At 43.6% G+C, this 19,134-nt stretch overlaps 1 protein-coding gene across 2 annotated transcripts in view; it reads right to left on the reverse strand.

The window, feature by feature from the left end:
* Window positions 1-5,483: 5,483 nt before the first annotated feature.
* The window catches only part of XG (Xg blood group), a 36,879-nt gene continuing 23,228 nt past the window's right edge, over window positions 5,484-19,134 (reverse strand). For both annotated transcript variants that reach the window (XM_015426521.1, XM_015426520.1), the window contains exons 6-10: window positions 18,228-18,293; window positions 15,062-15,118; window positions 13,067-13,105; window positions 9,515-9,637; window positions 5,484-5,853 (exon numbers count right to left, since the gene is read on the reverse strand). In XM_015426521.1, coding sequence (XP_015282007.1) covers window positions 5,837-5,853; window positions 9,515-9,637; window positions 13,067-13,105; window positions 15,062-15,118; window positions 18,228-18,293 — 302 coding nt within the window. In that variant the 3' untranslated portion in view covers window positions 5,484-5,836. The remainder of the gene's footprint in view (window positions 5,854-9,514; window positions 9,638-13,066; window positions 13,106-15,061; window positions 15,119-18,227; window positions 18,294-19,134) is intronic.

Raw genomic sequence — 19,134 nt, forward strand, 5'->3', positions numbered from 1 at the left:
ACGCTTCTGTTGCATCAGTTCACCCCTCCCAAGAGTTCTATTGAGCTTTCATGGTTTCAATTTTCCCCTATTTTTCTCTGTTTATGTCCAAAATATTTCCACAGTCCAAATGCTGATGTGAAAGCTAGGAGATTCTCGGGAGAGGGTTGACTGGTAGTGGAAAGGAGATGCAAAGACAGGACAGCCAAGGAAAAATAAGTTGGCTGTAGTTAGACAGCAACTTACAAGGATGTATCAGATAATCAGCCACCATGACTATGCTACCAGCTTGGTGAACTTGTAGAATGGACCATTGGCCCTGGTTCACTTTACACCCTGCCTCTTCACATTTAAACCACTACCATTCACTGAGTATGCAATATTATCAGATGCCCTTCAACACATAAAAAATTAGGTCATAAGCACAGCATGCCAGCCAAGACAACTTTATTTATAAAGCTATTTTTATTATACATGTATATCATACAAGACCTCAGGCATACATTTGATGAAACCCTTGTTGCCTGGTGGCCATCAGCCAAATTCTTAATGTTAGGCTGATGCCAATTTGCTGAAAGGGCCTGAAGGAGCAATCTAGGACTTCATCCTCTGGGCAGGCTGAGCTGTGTAAACCCCACCCCTTTGTGGCTGTCAGACGCTATTGTGACTGCAAAAAGAGGCTGGTGGGATCTCCAAGGCCCCCCTCCAAAGTTCTAAGTGCCTCCCAAGATTTGTAGATTGCTCTCTGAGGGAGACATATGATTCTTTTAAGAAACGCTGCTCTTACAGCAAATATCAGGTGTGGTATTTTAATGGTTATAACTGCATTGTTTTATGTTTGTACATCCCACCTCCAAATGGCAAGTGGTCTCAGGGCAGTGATACGTGGGCTGTGTTTCCTATGGATGTGAGAGCAATGGAGTTGTTTTTGAAATACAGCAAAGATCAAGTGGCCCTCCTGAGCATTAAGGAGGCCTGGCTGGTAACGACTAGGGCCAGGGCTTTTTTGGTGGAGGCTGCACTCTGGTGGAATGAGCTCCCAGAGGAGATCAGGGCCCTGAGGGACCTGTTACAGTTCTGCAGGGCCTGTAAAACGGACCTGTAAAACAGAGCTCTTCCGCCAGGCCTTTGGAGCCACCACCACTACTACTACCACCACAACCACCATTGCTATCAGTGATGACAATTGACACCTTGTGGTGGAAGTGCCCTGATCTGCTGGACCCTTTAATTTCTGCCCCAGCCAATCCCCCCCCCATGACATCTGAAGCACCTTCTCATGACATCTGAAGCTGAATGGAGCTGAAGTTATAATGTCTAGCACTTTATTATTTATTATTATATATGGCTTTAACATTGTATTTTAATATTGTATTTATATTAATTGCTGTTGTGTTTCTATGTATCGTTGAATTTTATCTGTTGTAAGCTGCCCTGAGCGAGCCAGGCCGGGAGAGTGGGGTAAAAGTCTAAATAAATAAATAAATAAATAGTTGCTTTACTTACAAAGATACAAATGAAGCACAGGCACCCTGACAAAGCAACAGATCTGCTACCCTGCATCAGATTCCCTGAGAGAGACCCTGCCCTACAAGGTTATTCACTTTCAGGCAACTCCATCTTCTACCATCTGTTTATCTCTATGTGCTGCAGTCACACACTGAATAATCCACTTTCAATCTTTCAGTGCACTTTCCAACTGGATTTTCCCAGTTCACACAGTAAAATCCAGTTGGAAAGTGCACTGAAAGTAGAGTGAAAGTATGTGTGACTGCAACCTGTGTGTTCCAAACTGTCCTTTCTTTAGTCTCTCTCACACTTTTTGCTGGGGGGGGAGAGGTGGGAGGGCTTCTGGTGTCCTGGCCCCACTGGTGGACCTCCTGGTGGCACCTGGTATTTTTGGCCACTGTGTGACGCAAAGTGTTTGACTGAATGGGCCATTGGCCTGATCCAACATTGGCTTCTCTTATGTTCTTATGTACACACATTTCCAGACTCTCAGTTCAGGGTGGGGGTTACCTTCTCAAAGCTCTGGTAGGTCCTTGAGCTCAACAGTGAAATGTAGATCATGATCTGGTAATTAACTCCTACTGAGAAAGTCCAAGTACAGTGTATACTTGATTATTCTTTGCATCCTATATATATAATTCCCTTATGTATTGGCCATTTCCAGCTCTCCCACTGGCTGTGCTGTGCGCTCCATCAGTCATTGCCCCATCAACTGCCACTTGAGTACTTGCATGCCATTGGCTGGGTGCTCTCCCCTGCCCACTGCCAGCTTGGCCACTTTCCTGTCAGAATAAACTGAGAAAATGGCTGTCACTCCTGCTTGGCTCTGCCATGGCTGGCTGGTTACTGAAGTGGGCCAGCGGCTATCAAACCATTCTCTCCAACCTCCTGCTGTGTGGCTGACTTTCTCCTAGGGTTGCCAAACTTCAGGTGGGACTTGGAGATATCCCACTGTTACAGTTGCTCTCCAGATGACAGAGATCAGTTCCCATGGAGAAAATGGCTGCTTTGGAGGGTAGACCCTATGGCATTATACCCTGCTGAGTCCTTCCACTCCCCAAATGCAGCCCTCCACAGAATCCACCCCCCAAAAAATCTCCAGGTATTTCCCTACTCAGAGCTGTCAACCTTACTTTCCTCTCAGTGCCTTTTGCTAGGCAACCAAGCTTGGTTCTCTCAATAAAAGGTGGGGGGAGGACACCCTTTCAATGCCTATTTTGGCCTTTGGGAGAAAACTCATTGGGACCACTGCTGACTAGGGTTGCCACCTCCGGGTTAGGAAATTTTGTGGTGGAGTCTACAGAAACTAGAGTTTAGAGAGGGGATGGTTGGCTGGGAAGGAGATAGGATTGCCAATTCCAGGTTGGGAAATTCCTGGAGATTTGAGGGGTGGAGCCTGGACAGTGTGGGGTTTGAGGAGAGGTGGGACCTCAGACAGTTACAATGCCATAGACTCTATCCTCCAAACCAGCCATTTCCTCCTGGGGAACCATTGTTGCCAATCTCCAGGAAAGGGCTGGAGATCACTCAGAATTACAACTGATCTTCAAATGGCAGAGATCAGTTCCCCTGGAGAAAACGGTAAGCTCTGTGTCATTATACCCTGCTGATGTCACCACAGCAAAATGACGCTGAGTGCCCAAGGCCAGGGCACCCGCTCAAAGCCCCTTTCTAGAACTCATTGTATTTATTTCCACAATGGGCCTTATTCCTAGTGTTGAATAATTCTCATGTTACAGGCAAACATGTACAGCTGAATGTGTGATACAAACCACACATGTATCCAGGTACTAGCCCCCAGTTTCATTTGTGAGGTAAACATGCAGTAGCCCTTTCTTACAAACAGATGTATGTACATTCACTGTAACATGTGAACAGGGCTATATACAACAGTAAAAAAACATTAGAATTTTAGGCTTTGATTTCCACCAGGTGTCTTTAAAATACAGTGACATTCATACTAATCAGGCAGCAAATTTACAACACTATTTTTATCCGAAAGGCAAAGAACTGCAATTATACATAGCTCCAATATCATAAAAAGCATATAAACATCTTTGTCATCTTATCTAAATCACAGGTAAGATAAACTAAGAGAAGACATTGGGTGATTCCACATGGAGGGGATTTTCCAGGGCAACCAGGTTGCCAGTTGGTTCAGTCATGCTTACAGCTGAGATTCCAAACAGCATAGGCTAATGCAGTCCCCCCCCCCCCCCATTATTAGCTATGGCTTCCTTTCATACAAGATGCAGATCACATCTGTTATCTGGGGCTATAGTCATACTGTCATGATTCTTCGCCCCTGTAGAATAGCACAATACTACAAATATTTTTTTAATGGGAGGGGGATCTCAGAAGAGTTCGATGCTAGAAGGCACACATACCTATGCACTGCTGTACATGGTTGCCCATGTGTCTCAACCTGCACCAGAAAAGTGAGATTTATGTTTTGTATTGTTGCAGTTGAAGAGCAGTGCTAAGGCTTTGCCCTGTACAGCCTTGTATTGTGTTGTTGTCAACGGTGAGAACAAGAAATCACTGGTGGGGGTGGGAAGGCAAGTTCACTATGAAAATGCACATGAGGGAGGTGTTCCTTTCATTCAAGCATAAGGTCTACCTGCCCTTTCAGACCCATGAAAAACAGCGGCCGAACAACGCCATACCTGAAAAGATGGGGTTCCTCCTCCCCCCCCCCAATTTAAAAACAAGCAAAGTTTCAGGAAAAACCAGGTAATATAGGATTCATGCATGAGTGCAGGGGGCATGGGGGGAGGGAGGACACAATTTGGGTGGCTGAAATGGGGGGAAATGTTGTGAGAAATCATCCACTTTGTGAATGATGGCCAAAGGGGAGGAAAAAGTCCATCAGTGTCTTTTCAGTGTTCTTTTAATATACAATATATTAATTTATTCAAATACTTTATTCAAGAGTTTTATCTTCCTCATAAATTTTACAGGTAATATATACAACACATGGACTAACAGTGACAATGACGATTTATTACTTATGCAAGTCCTTTAAAGAGCTAAACTTTCATTAAAAGAGACACATTAAAGGTGGGAAATGTCTGCGCTTCATATGTTAGTGGAAAATCTGTATAAATCTCAGTGGGTTGGATTCGGCCAGCTTTTTTGCTTAAGCTCACTGAGTGTTCTTCCTCTCTACAGCCCTCACAGCTTTTTTTTATATATAAATTTTTAATATTTCAGAAGACATGAACAATAAATCTTGAGACAGTCATACAAATCACTACGGTCAAGTAAAGAATGAAAGCAGTATAACATGGGGACATAGAATGCCCCAGCTTAGCTTTTACGAGTGATCAAAGGGGATTCCTCCACCTATTTTCACCAATGGAAAAGCTGGTTGGATCCAAGCTACTGTATTCCCATCTTACTTTTAAAAAACAGTGGCCCTAATCCAAAGGCCCTAATCCAATTTCCATGCGGTAGCAGGATATTTTTCCCCTCATCACCAAGGAAATAGTTATACAATCACATGGAAAAAAATATATATGATCAGCATCTCAGAGCTAGCAAGATAGGCCTGTTCACGGAGTGTCTCAATTGGATTTTTTTTTAAAAAAAATATGGCACAACATAATTTGTTCATACAAGGCTGAATCCAGAAAGGGATCTTTATACAAGAGCTTGTACTTAACTGTGCATTTCCCAAGATTACTTGGAATCATTTCCTGGAAATTAGTTTCCATGGAACTTAAATTTTAGTGTAATGGATATGGGCTTATAGGGCTACATATGTTTCTCAGAATGCATGATAAAATACAGTTGATTCAATTAAATAGTAATGTTTGCATGGACTTAAGTGTAGTGCTTGCAAGCAGTGTTCCCTCTAAGCTGAGTTAGTGTGAGCTAGCTCACAGTTTTTTAGCCTCCGGCTCATGCTTTTTTGTCTTAGCTCAGGAAGGACAGCTCCAGAGCAAACTGATTTATGCAGTAGTCAAATCTCTTGCTCACAAATTTAATGCTAGTAGCTCACAAAGTAGAATTTTTGCTCACAAGACTCTACAGCTTAGAGGGAACATTGCTTGCAAGATTCTTTTGATGAGCAGTCGTGTCCTACAGGTTGCACAAAAACAACAATAGATACAAAGTAAGCAAATTCAGTTTACCCGTACATATACAGAAAACATAAGAAAGATTAAACAGATCTTGAATTTGAAATATTCTATGCTATGTTAATAGAGAACTCCTTCAACTCTTTGCATGATTAACGGGTCTGGTAAGGTTTTGAAAGGCTAATTGTTTTTCAAATTGCACCCAAGAAACGTTTCATATTGCACAACACACCACTAGAATCTGGGTCTCTTTCTTGCCTGATGGTTTATGCAGCTGTGTCACCTAAAATGAAAGATGGTACGTCAAATTAGAAGCTAGAAACGCATGATTTAAAATGAGACATCTGCACTGAGCCGCCAGCCTCTCTCCCAGTGTGCTGCAGTGTCTATCTAGAGCAGCTACCTCCGTACCCCTATATTGGAATGCATGGCTAAGCCTTTGCACATTGAAGAATCCCAGATTCAGATCAAAGCCTAGTGGCTCATAAGGAACCATGAATTTCTGCACTGTACGCATTATAAAACAATCATTTGTTGAGGCTATGCTGGTGATTTCTGTAAATTACAAACCCTTGTATACTTGGAATATATAACTAGGAGTCTGGATGAGATGCAGCAGCCCAAGAATGTTCACAAGTGTTTAGGGATGCGTATCTACCAGCCACGCTCTCAGTGCAGCCCTAAACAGAGTTATATACCCATTGAACTCAGCAGACTTAGATGGGTTTAACTCTGCTCAGGTATGATTCAGGTGAGTAGCCATGTTGGTCTGAAGCAGCAGAACAAAGTTTGAGTCCAGTGGCACCTTTAAGAGCAACAAAGTTTTATTCTGGGTATAAGCTTTTGTGTGCATGCACACTTCTTCAGATACGTACCTGAAGAAGTATGCATACAGAAAAGCTTACACTTTGAATAAAACTTTGTTGGTCTTAAATGTGCCACTGGATTCAAACTTTATTCTTCTGCTCAAGAAGTGTGTTTATGAGAGTACTGTGGGAAACATCAGTAAACATGATTATGAATGTAAATTATACATTTGCTCTGGCTAGCTAGATTTTGTCAGCATCCCTTTCTTGTGTCAGTTTCTTTTGTCCCTTTGTCAGTTTCTATTGTCAGCATCCCTTTCTCATATGTATACATTAAAAATAAACAACATATATATTCGTCCCTACTACAGTTACTCAGTTTGCAGAAGAACCTCTTCTACATATTACAGGGTACGTTCAGACGCGGCGTTTCAGCCGGCATAAACTGTACCGGTTGGAACCGGTGCAGTTTATGCCGGCTGAAACCCGATCACACTTACCTCCATTTTGCGGCTCCCATCGGTGTATGCCCGCTCACACGCTGCGGGCGTCGGCGTTTTTTTTTTTAAAAAAAAACAGAGTTTGAGCATGTGCATAGGCAGCCATTCACAGAATGGCGATCTTTGCGCATGCTCAAAACACCCCACATTACATTTAAACTTTAAAGGTAAGGACTTACCTTTAAAGTTTAAAGACCAAACTGGCCTCCCTGAAGTCCCGGACTCCTCCGGATAGTTAAAGTAAGGACTTTTTTTTTTTAACAAACGCTCAGGGCGAAGCTTCGCCCAAGCGCATATCACTCAGTTTTTTTAAAAAATGGCGGGGGGGAAACGGAAGCCTCAGGCTTCCGACGGAAATGGCTAGACACCGGTGGAGAGCGATCAGATGGAGGAGTACATCGAAAGCAACCATTGCACTCAGTATACCACCACTTGGGGACCTAGTGGCAGAGTGCAATGGTTTAAAGGGACGGGTTAGGGACGGGAGGTTAGGGACGGGAGGCAGATGTTCGCCGTCTGAACGCAGGTAAGTACACCAGTTGGAACCGGCACCTATACCATTGTAAATCCCCCGTCTGAATGCACCCACAGTTACTCAGTTTGCAGAAGGACTTTGCTACAAAAGCATATTGGGAAGGATCCAAAGAACTGCCAGTGAAGCTTCACTTACAGAATGGATCTTTCTTGCCCCACCTCACCTAACAAGCTTCTTCAAGTGGAGATCCACAGACCCACTGCCTTTACACAATTATAAATTCCTTCCTCTTGTACAAGGACATCTTTGGACCCAATACTCAGTATAAAGTAAAGCATGATGTTGGTAACTAAATTAGTGCAAAATGCAAACAGTAAACACTCCACTGGTTTTGCTCAATGTAAAGAAGATTGAAGGACACTGTGATTATAGTTTTATTATCTCTGCAAGAAAACCTCATACTACTGCATTTTCTTTATTCTAACATACAAGGCTGCACTCAAACATGCTGGTTTGGATCCACCAGAGTTTTTCCTCAGGCATAAGGATTTCCATCTACAGAGTGTGATTTTTCACATCCCTCCACCCACAGCAGTCCAAAATGCTGTTTCTGGAGGACAGAGGACCCCCAGGAACAGGACTGGGGGAACATTTCAGTCTGCTGTGAGTGGGAAGCTAGAAAGTCATATTCTGCTAGAAGAAATTGTTGCACCCTCAGAAAAACTCCAGTGGATCCAAGCCACTGCCTAGAGTGAACATAATTTTCTGCAAATGCTGCCTATTAACATTGCCTACATTTTAAAAAGAAACTTTAATTTTTTTACTAAACAATGCATTGTATCTTAGAGGGTGTATGGGTGCTACTGAATGAAATCCTCTGGACTATAGTGTGTGACAACGCAGAGTAGAAAATAATGGTGTTGCCTTGCTATAAAATGGAAGATATCAGTATTTCCTTTTTGTTTGTTTTTTTCCAGACTTTTATAGAAGAATTCCTCCTCTATCCATTCTTCAGCTAAGAATACTGTAGGAATGAGAATTAGACCAACTGTGTTCTGGGAGAATTACATTAGAAGATGGAAACCTAAAGAATCTGAACGACAGTAGGTTCAGGACAACAGAAAGAAGCAGTAGTTCACTGAAAGAGTAATTAACTTGTAGAAGGAATTCAGTCATGAGATGTGATGGTCACTAGCTTACCAGACTTTAAAAGGGGGATACACAAATTCATAGAAAATAGGTCTATCAATCACTGTTATCCATGCTGTCAAAATGCAAACTCTGTATTCAAGGGCAGTGTACCTCTTGATACCAACTAATGAGGGGCAACAACAGGAGAAGCTTTGGCCTTCATGTCCTGCTTGTGGGTTTTGATGTTGTCATCTGGGACAACATCAGACCCTCACCCCACCACTTCTTGGCACCCCATGTTGTCATGTCTGGAATCCATGAGGCCCAGCGGAACTAGGTAGGCATCCTGTAAAGGTCCATGTGCCATCTAGCTGATCAATGGCGGCTGCCCATGTAACAGTCAGCCAGTTAAACCTGGCCGTTTGGCAGCCAACTGTCTGATAGTCAGCTGTCAAGAAGCTCCGCCCTGGAAGCAGGGAAGGGGAACAGCAGGGGACAGATTGCTTCAGAAGGTTCTATTGATTCATCATGGGTTTGGCCACACTCCCATAGTGCTTTTGGGCAGAAGGAGGCCATTCACCATGCTCCAGGCTTTAGGGGGGAGGCTGAGGAAGAGGTACAAGTGGGATACAAATCAAATCAGTCAATAAATAGCTCCCTTACAGCTCAGAAGGAAATAGAATTAAGAGAGCTCAGGTGGAGTAGTGCTCAACCCCCCATCCCAAGGCTAAGGGGGTTCAAGGCTTCAACCAAATAGGGCCCTGGCACACAATGGCTGTAGCCAGGGACCTGGCAGTTGGTCATCATGCTGGACTAGATGGACCTCTGGTCTGGTCCTCCAGGACTTTTCTTAAGGTTAGCTGCCAGGTAGAATAAATTACTAGGCTGAGTTGACTGAGTCCGTCAGGACAGCGTTGTCTCTTATAACAACCCAGTTTTGAAATTTCATTGTGGGCAGCTTCATCCATAATATGTAAGATTAGTTTTAGTACGTTACAGGAAATAATTATTAATTGCTTTAGTTGATCTTACCTGTTGGTTTAAAACAGTATCTCTTCTTCTTGTAAGCATTATAGGCAACTAGTCCCCCAACCGCACACAACACAACTATAGACACAACAGGGGATGTTATCTGAGCTGTCTTAGTAGCATCAGCTATAGAGGGAAACAACACATTTTCTTTAGATGTAACAGAAGGCTCCTCTGTTTTAGTGGATAGAAAGGGCAATGATATGGTATTTTGTCTATTTTCCCAATTTTTCTAATAGTACACATTTACAAACTAAGAAAATAATACTATAGCTCTGGATGGTCTATCAGGAAACATTTTAAACTTTTTTTCAAGATTTCCATTTGTCCATTTACAATTTCATTAATTAAATCACATTATAAAAATAAGTGATGTAAAATGTAGTAATCCTTAGCGAACATTAAAATATCAACAAAATTATCTTTCTGATAAATTTTGATTATGTGATATATAAAGAAATACAAGACAAAGATGCTCACTTTCACCTTTAGTTTCAACTTATCAGTCAAGTATCTTACAATAAGACTTAGGAATAATGGGCTGGATCCAAGAACTCCTTTCTGCTGACGAGGTCTTTCTGCATCATAGAAAGATATGAAAGGAGGTCATTGGATCCAACCCCATTATCAATACTTCTGAAAGTGTACATAGTAAATGTAGGTAAATAACATTAAAAGAATATGATATAGCCATTACAGTTCAGATTTTCAGGAACCTTTCCCATACCTTTTACTTCTTCCCTCTTTCAGCACAATTTGGGGGTATTTGGTTATTTTTAAAGAAGTTTTGGATCAGTGGTACCTGATTCCATCATAAACTGAAATTAGATCATGCTAGATGCTAGAGATGAAACACACTACATGGAGTTCTATGCTAGGATGTAAAGTTTCTTGGATAATTATGGTGTTTAAAGATAGTGCAGCTTTTTTGGGCAAACAAACTGCTTGGGCGTTCACCACCTTGCAGCCTTTAGAGATTATGGAGACTTTCTGAGTGAGGTCCCTGCCTGCATACGCAACTGGATATGAGAAAGATCTCACTTCGAAACAGGTTCCTGTTGTCTGATGATTTACTGCCTTTCAATAAGAGGATTGTCTTGTTTCTCTGAGCTCCTGACGGGAGGGCTTCAGATTTACTGTGGATTTATGTACCTTTACAGACATTTTGACATCTTTTAAGAGGATTGTTTTCTTTGACTCTATGGCTTTAAGAGAACTCTTTGCCTTAATACACCCTTGCTTCAAATAATCATTGTGCAACAATATACATTTAGCAGCTGTTCATAATTTATTGTTGTTTTTCTGTTCGGTCACAGTTTTTGTTTCTCTGTTGCTGTCTTGCCTGTGACTTCACCATTTGTTTTGGTAAAGATATTGCTATATTATGTGTCCTCTAAATAATATAAAACATAAAGTGGAAATTGTGACATGGACTTTGTAAAACCAAGATATGCACTGCACTGAATTACAGAAATTTGCCTGCTATCAAGTACTGCTTGTAAAAAGTATGGAAAGTTGCTGAAATATTGAAGCTGTCAAACTATATTAGAATCAGAGAAGGATGAGATCAGAAAAACTGGTGGAAATAGGATTTCCTCTTTTCATTATTGGAACCAGAAACACATTTGCAATGTTCAGTCCTTATTCTGTTTCTTTTTTATGTTATACATTTCTTTGTCTTCTTATGACAGCTATTTATTATAATGATAAAACAAATCACAGTTGTATAAGTACCAATTAGAAGTCAATCTAATGAAAGTCAGAAATCAGTACCATCAGGCTCCTTGAGCATGATGCAAAATTAAAGCCCACTGATTTCAACTAGAATGTTCAGTATTTGAGCCTGAAGAGCAATAATTATGAGGAGCCTAAAGACCATTATTAAGTGGTGAGATGTAGGCATAATGCAATGGTCTTCATTTGTTCCAGACTAGGAATATACTGTGTTGAAGTCATGTGACAGGAAGAGGGGGGAAATTATGACTTCTCCAGTATTGAGACCAGGTCACTTATTGCCACATTGGTGTCAGGAGGCAATTCTTCTCCAGGCCAGTTTGGCCAGGAATCCTGGAGTTTTTTTTGTCATCTTCTGGGCATGAAACACTGCAGATGTGGGGGGAAGTATTTGTGAATTTCCTGCATTATATAGGGGGTTGGACCAGTGTTCCCTCTAAGCTGAGTCAGTGTGAGCTAGCTCAACAGTATTTTAGCCTCCAGCTCACACATTTTTTGTCTTAGCTCAGGAAGGATGGCTCCAGAGCAAACTATTTTATGCAGGAGCCAAATTGCTTGCTCCCAACTTTAATGCCGGTAGCTCACAAAGTAGTATTTTTGCTCAAAATTCTCCACAGCTTAGAGGGAGCATTGGGTTAGACTAGATGACCCTGGCGATCCCTTCAAACCCTAAGATTCTATAATTCCATCCATGGGCAGCAGACCAAAAGACCTGTGTACAGAAAACACAAGCCAAGCACCAGGAGGATGCAATACTGACGAACAAGGCAAGGGTCACAGCCGTGAAGGAATTATCTCAGCCAATGAGAAATCTTACCGTAGTGTCCTACTGCTCTTCTCAGCTTACATGCAGAGAGAGGTAGGAGGCGTGGTACCCTTGCTGTCTACACAGCAAGTCCTTCCAAAATGCAGCAAAAATGGCAGATCATGAGTATAAGACCAGGGGCTTCGTGCATGTGCATTCAGTTTTTTAACTCCACTTGGAACTGGTTGACACTTCTGTGTTTGCTTCATCATAATCCCACTATACCATAAAGAAATGGTAGACCTGACAATGGTGTGAAAAACTGGAATGCACTTGCCAAATTTTTCACATGATCCCTTAATTGCTTGTCCACAAGTGAAAAAATATTAACATGTTGTGAGATGCCAGTGTGGAGTAGGGGTTAGAGTGCCAGGCTAGGATTTCAGAGACACAGGTTCAAATCCCCACTCATGCCATGGAAGCTCACTGGATGACTTTGGGCCAGTCACACACACTCAGCCTAACCTACCTCACAGGATTGTTGTAAGAATAACTTGGAGGAGAGGAAAGCATGTAAGCCACTTTGGGTCCCCACCAGTGTTCCCTCTAAGCTGAGTTAGTGTGAGCTAGCTCATGGTTTTTTAGCCTCTGGCTCACACATTTTTGTCTTGGCTCAGGAAAGACGGCTCCAGAGCAGACTAATTTATGCAGTAGCCAAATCGCTGGCTCACAACTTTTAATTCCAGTAGCTCACAAAGTAGAATTATTGCTCACAGGCCTCCACAGCTTAAAGGGAACGTTGGGGCATGGTATAAATAAATTAAATTTAAATGTTTTAGCTTTAACTGGCTTGAGAGTGATAGTCATCCTTTGATAACGTGATATTCATGGGAAGGGACACATCAGCCAGGAGCTAGATGAAATCTGGCTGAGATGCATCTCTGAGTGAAGGGGGGGAAACCCCTCAGTCTGTGCAAGCACATTACACACAGCAGTATTAGAAATTATATAAATTGAAGAATTTCCTCTCTTCATTATTCTAGTGACTGTCAGCATGAAACCATACCCAACCTTACCGGTATTTCCTCCATTCGTTGAAATATGTTCATTCCCATCTGGAGTAGAGGATGGAATGTTAGGAAAAAGAAAAGTTTAAAAGGTGAATTTTACTCAGTGAAGAACAACCAAGGTTATCGGAACACATTTCGAAATGCCAAACTCAAGGTTTCCCCATCTGAGCTGATGACAAGCAAGCCCTGCAGTGATGCCCCGGAAATGCAGCTGGGACCCGACTAGCAGCAGCTGAGCTCCCGGAAGTGATGATGCCCATTGCTTTCCATGCCACTGATGACCAGGAGCATGCTGAGCCCCTGCAAAGTGCTGGTCCCCTCCTTATTATACCGCTGCAGGAAGCTGCTAGGGTAACATGGCCAGAGAATTGGTCCCGCTGCTTCTTCCCAGTATCCCCAAGTGGTTAATCTTGCAGAGAAGGAAGCTAGTGGCAGAGATGGCTGGCTGGCAACACAAGGCTTCATCCGTAGGGCTCGATACATATACGGCTACTGAACTGCATGAGAATTTTAATTCCCAACTTTTCTGGTTTAGAGGAGTCCACGGTTGTGGACGGCATCACGGCATCACAGACTTATTATTGCTCAATCTCGAGTGGCTGAACGCCACTTGTCCCTCTAAGAAGTTGGACACTGACCGTTCGGGGGTCGCATAACTGCTGGCATTTCCTGGATAAAATATCCACCCTTGATCTGTTCCAGTCTGGCATCGGGCTTAGCTTTGGGACCGAAACAGCCCAGCTGATGATCTCTGGATAAGAGCAATCATCACCACTGAAATTGTTGTATCTGTCAGCAGCATGTGCTATGGTCAACTATGGTATTTTAGGGGGTCAGCTGTAATCAGCATTTGAAATAAAAGGGACAGAACTCTTTGGTTCTGTTCTTTTCTAGTTGTGAGGAAGCAAAGAGTTTACATCTGAGAGGCAGAGTGAGCTAGTTAGAACTGGATGTGTGGGGTGCCCCAAAAGTCCATTTTATCCCCAATGCTTTTTAATTTTTATGTTGGCTGAGATCATCTGGCGATTCGGATGGATGATCCCAGTTTTGCAGTTCACTCTCTAAGCCTGTAGAAGCAGCTATGAGCCACTGTTTTGAAGCCACGTTCAAGTGGCTGAGGGAGAGCAAACCAAATCTTAATCCAGACAAGACTAGAAGGCTGTATGTTTGGCTGGTGTTGACTTGACAGCCTTCCATGGGGTTAAGTTTTCTTCAGTAGATCAAGTTAAGAGTTTTGGGGTGCTCTTGCTGATGGATAAAGAGCTTGCTGCTGTTGCTAGCTGCACCTTCTTCCAATTAAATATAGCTCACAAGCTGCCCACCCCCCCATTTAGACTCTGCTCATTGAGCCATGCCGATCCACATTCTGCATCCTCCACACTGAACTGCCATAACACCCTGTATGAGGGGCTGCCTTTGAAGAGGTTTCAGAAGCTTCCCAAGTTACAAAACGCTGCTGTGAGACTCCTGTCTGGTTTCAGCCGCTTGGTACATATAATGCTATCAGTTCAGCACTATGATTCACAGGGGAAGTTTGTTTTCATACCACAGCCCACTCAGAGCCACTTGCAGGTTAACAGTTTTCTGCCATGAATAACTCACAAGTTATTTCTGTGAATAACTTTGTTATGTGGTTCAGTCATCTACCACTTGTCAGAAAAATACAGGAATTCTCAGCTGCTGTCACATTCCTGGCATACTCGTGTCTTTCTTCAGACAACATAAATGCAAACATTTTGCCATTCAAAACCCCAATGTGTAAAATAGTCTGAACATATCTTCAAAAACAGAGGTGTTCATGACAAACCGTGGTTACCATCAAATTTATTCCCTAATAAGTTTCAACTGTGTTCTTAATTTTTTAAATTAGATATAACAGTTCTCTGTATGTTTACAGAGCTGCAAAGAGCAGCGACCCCTTCCCACCATTCCCTAACCACATTGCTATCCTGTAAAAAGGACTGTAAACTGAAAGAAAGAATTCGGACTGATATACATTACCTGGGGCCCTGGGAGGTAGAGGTTTCCCATCATTAAGATCCAAGTCAGTAAAACTACCTAGGAAGATACAATCAGGATATTAGCTTATCTTTTCAAGATATGTCCCTTCAACTATTTTGACAGTCTTCAGAAACTGCCTGAATAGTAATGGTCTTAAGGCTAGTCCTAGTATATTGCACAAAATTATCCCTGCTTATCTACAGAAGACAAAACGATCTATCTTTGGCTACGAAGTATTCAGCTGAAATCCTTTGGAATGTTAATATTCAAAGCATTTAAACAACAAAAAATCCTTGGTATCTGATCCCTCTCAACAGAGAGTAAATGCTGTCAAGAACAAAATCCAGTATTTAAAAGATTCCTATCTAAATGCAGAGCACAGGAATTAACTGCACTTTTACTTTATGGCAGTGTTAACAGTTGCTCAGGGCTGCAAAACAGCATTCTAAGTAAGCAATGGCATTAAAGGAAGGACTCAAAGAGAGGCATCCCCCCAAAAGGCAGAGCCAGAAGGGAAGAGCTGATAGAAGGATGGATGAGGACTCCATCCCACCCAGGATTGCCTAGCACTTGGGGGGGGGTTCTTCCTCCTCTCAGACCATTCGTGCTAAGAAGAAGAAGAGATTGGATTTATACCCCGCCCTTCACTACCCAAGGGAGTCTCAGAGCGGCCTACAAACTCCTTTCCCTTCCCCTCCCCACAACAGACACCCTGTGAGGTAGGTGGGGCTGAGAGAGCTCTGACAGAAACTGCTCTTTTTCAAGAACAGCTGTGACAGAACTACAACTTGTCCAAGGTCACATCAGCAGGTGCAAGTGGAGGTGTGGGGAATCAAACCCGTTTCTCTCAGATCAGAGTCTGTGCACTTAACCACTACACCAAACTGGCTCTTAGGAAGTCTTCAAGGCTAATGTCCAATTTTTAAGAGTTTATTCATAAGCACACACAGATATGGACAAATGAGGGGAACGGGAAAAGAGAAATGCAGAATTAGAATAAGCAAATAAAAAATAGAGAGTAGGGTAGAGGCTGTGGCTCAGTGGTACAGCATCTGCTTGTCACGCAGAAGGTCCTTGGTTCTATCCCTGGCACCGCCAGTTAAAAGGATCAGGTCTGTAAGGGATATGAAAAAACCTCTGAGACCCTGGATGGCCACTGCCAGTCAGAGCAGATAACACTGGCCTTGATGGACCAGTGGTCTGATCCAGCATATGGCATTTTCATGTGCTCATGATTACTTTCATTGCCCTGATCGTTTCTAGCTAATCCAAAACTTACTAGGATTCTTTTATCCTTCTCCTGCCAGGTGGGTCAGGCATTCCAAGGTTTGTATTAGAAAGCTGACAGAAGCCTCCTCCAAGCTGCTCTTTATTTTAGGGGTTCCAAGGCACCCTCCCTTTTTCTATGCTGTATCCTTCAGGGAACTGGTTTTGCCCTCCCAAAATGTGAGCTGTTGGCAAACCTACCTAGCACTGTTCCCTCTAAGCTGAGTTAGTGTGAGCTAGCTCACAGTTTTTTAGCTTCCGGCTCACACAGTTTTGTCTTCACTCAGGAAGGAGGGCTCCAGAGCAAACTAATTTATGCAGTAGCCAAATCGCTTGCTCACAGCTTTAATGCCAGGAGCTCACAAAGTAGAATTTTTGCTCACAAGACCCCACAGCTTAGAGGGAACATTGCTACCTAGGGTTGCCAAACCTCACAGTTTGCCAGGGGTCCCCCATTTTTTTGGGGAGGGGGGTTCTACCCACCACCGGCCAGATGGCCAGCGGGGGAAGCACCGCCCCCAACACACACAGCCACCCCTCTCCCTTCTCTCTTGAGAGAGAGGGGTGACTGCCTTTAGGTGCATGGAACCCGTGTTTCCTCCCAAGCCCGATCTCCGCTTGAGATCCGGCCTGCAGGGAAATGCCAGCTTCGTGCCCTTAAAAGGGAAACGCGGCTCTTTGCTCTTAAAGGGGAAACACCGGCTCCTGCACTTAAAAGGGAAATGCCGGCTCCTTTAAGTACAAGTAACTGGCGTTTCTGGAGATCCAGCACGCGGGCGGGGGGGGCAGCGGACGTCCCCAACATGACATCATCACCCCGCCCCCTCCAGGAACTACCTCCAGGAATGCCCCCAAAGTCCCCCGCTGGGGGTGGAAGATAGACTTGGCAACCCTAACCCTACCACCTGTTTCCAATGTGCTATCTCACTCTGTGGGGACCAACATGTTTCTTGCTCTAGGGGATTTCTTTCCTCTCTTGTGTGGGACTGGGACACAATCATGGCATGGGATGGCAATGTATGCCAGTGTGCCTCTGGCACAGGCCGGGAGCAGCACCCCTGTTGCAGGCTGCAGTTTGAATGCCATCTCCAGGGCGGCCTCTTATCTCTGGCTGTTTGTCCACTCCATGCTGGCTGCTTGCCTGTCTGTGCCCAGCATGGATTTCCTTTCCCAGCAGGATGCTATTTGTGTGCAATAGGTGTGTGTTATTCAGGAGAAAGAGGAGGAAGAGGAGGCCTTCACTGGGTGGGCCAGAAGCATGTGTGCATTCTCTGCCCCCACTTCCTGATGTTCAGGATATGTGTGCTAAGTGTGGGAGCAGTCTGGATCCCTCCAGGGATTTTGACTGCTTTTCATTGCAAAAGTCCTCTCATGTGCAGCAATGGCCTCCTCAGGGGCAAGAGGGTGGAATGTCTTCTGTTCCCAACCCCTGTGCCATATTCCACATGTGGGCAGTGCTAGGGGGGGCATGCTATATTGCCTAGCTGGCTGCCATTCATGGAGACATCAGTGGCACACTGTGACATCATAGGGGCAGTGCTGCTGTGGACACCTGTGTGATAGCACCAGAGGAGTTAGCCATGTTTGTTGCTGTAAAACAGTAAAAAAGTCCAGTAGCACCTTTAAGACTAACAAACTTTATTGCAGCATAAACTTTCGAGAAACACAGCTCTCTTCGTCAGATGCACAGCTCTGTGATAGCACCACTCTGTGCAATTTTGTGAGGGGTATATCCTGATGCTGACTGGTGGCTCCAGAGACACACTCACATGCCTTAGACTGGGGCTGCGCATCACCATTTTAAACGCCTTTCAGTCTGAAAGCAGTTTGCCTCTGAACTTGTAAGAATGACATAATCAAATACCCTACGCATTTTTTAAAAGTCAGAAACTGTTCTTACCAGAATCACCGTGGCTTCCTGGTCGTGGTGGAGGACGTGGATATGGCTGAGGTTTCGGGTGATCATCTATAGTACAGCAGGTAAATAAACAGAGGACAACTGCATTTTGTGATACATAAATATTTTAATTCCTTTGCTAGCAACAGTTCAGAGATTTTTAAGTGCGCCGGAAAGAAGCAGCTGTATTTTCCAAAATGTATATGCAGAATCTTAACATATAGGTTTTTTTTTAAAATGAAAGTATGAAACCCCTAAGGCTTCATACATCTCCTTTATACATCTCCTTGGGGAAGTATAAACTTTTATCCAGAAAGGAGGCAACACTTGTACTTTAACGTCTTGGTTCCTTCATATTGCCAGTTCCTGAGATCAACTGTAACCTTGTGGTCCAGCCAGCTCAGGACTCCTCACCTCCACCTATTTACATCTCACTGCTAGGGCTGCATTCTCCACCTGGGTTCTTCTTCCAGGTCCTTAAACTCCTGCCCTGGCCACTGCACCCTTCCTACAGAATTAAGCCTCATCTGCCTAGGTCTGGCATGCAAAATTCCTCCTGGCTGCTCTTGGGACCAGGACTGCTGACTTCTGAGGCTTTCATCCAGAGGCCTGGTACCTCTGTCTTGTCCACAAAGGCCCCAATACTGCAAGCCCACAGCCTTCAGCCAGCTGCCTCCTTACTGCCTTCAGCTGGGACCTTTTATCCCTCTTCACCTGGTCACCCTTAGTTCCTGTATCCCTGCTTCTACTTTCAAGCAAGCTCTTCCTTTCAAGAAGTAGGGTTTTATCTGAGAGGAGTCCTGTTTCCCTGCCTGCTCCTATGCCTGAGCAACTCCTTCCTCTCAAGTAGACATTTATACCAGAGGAGTCCTTACTCCACAAGAAGGTAGTACTGGATGGGTCTTTTTTC

This window comes from Gekko japonicus, unplaced genomic scaffold (assembly GCF_001447785.1).
Source record: "Gekko japonicus isolate JY-2015 unplaced genomic scaffold, Gekko_japonicus_V1.1 scaffold1206, whole genome shotgun sequence".
NCBI classification, from domain to species: Eukaryota; Metazoa; Chordata; class Lepidosauria; order Squamata; family Gekkonidae; genus Gekko; species Gekko japonicus.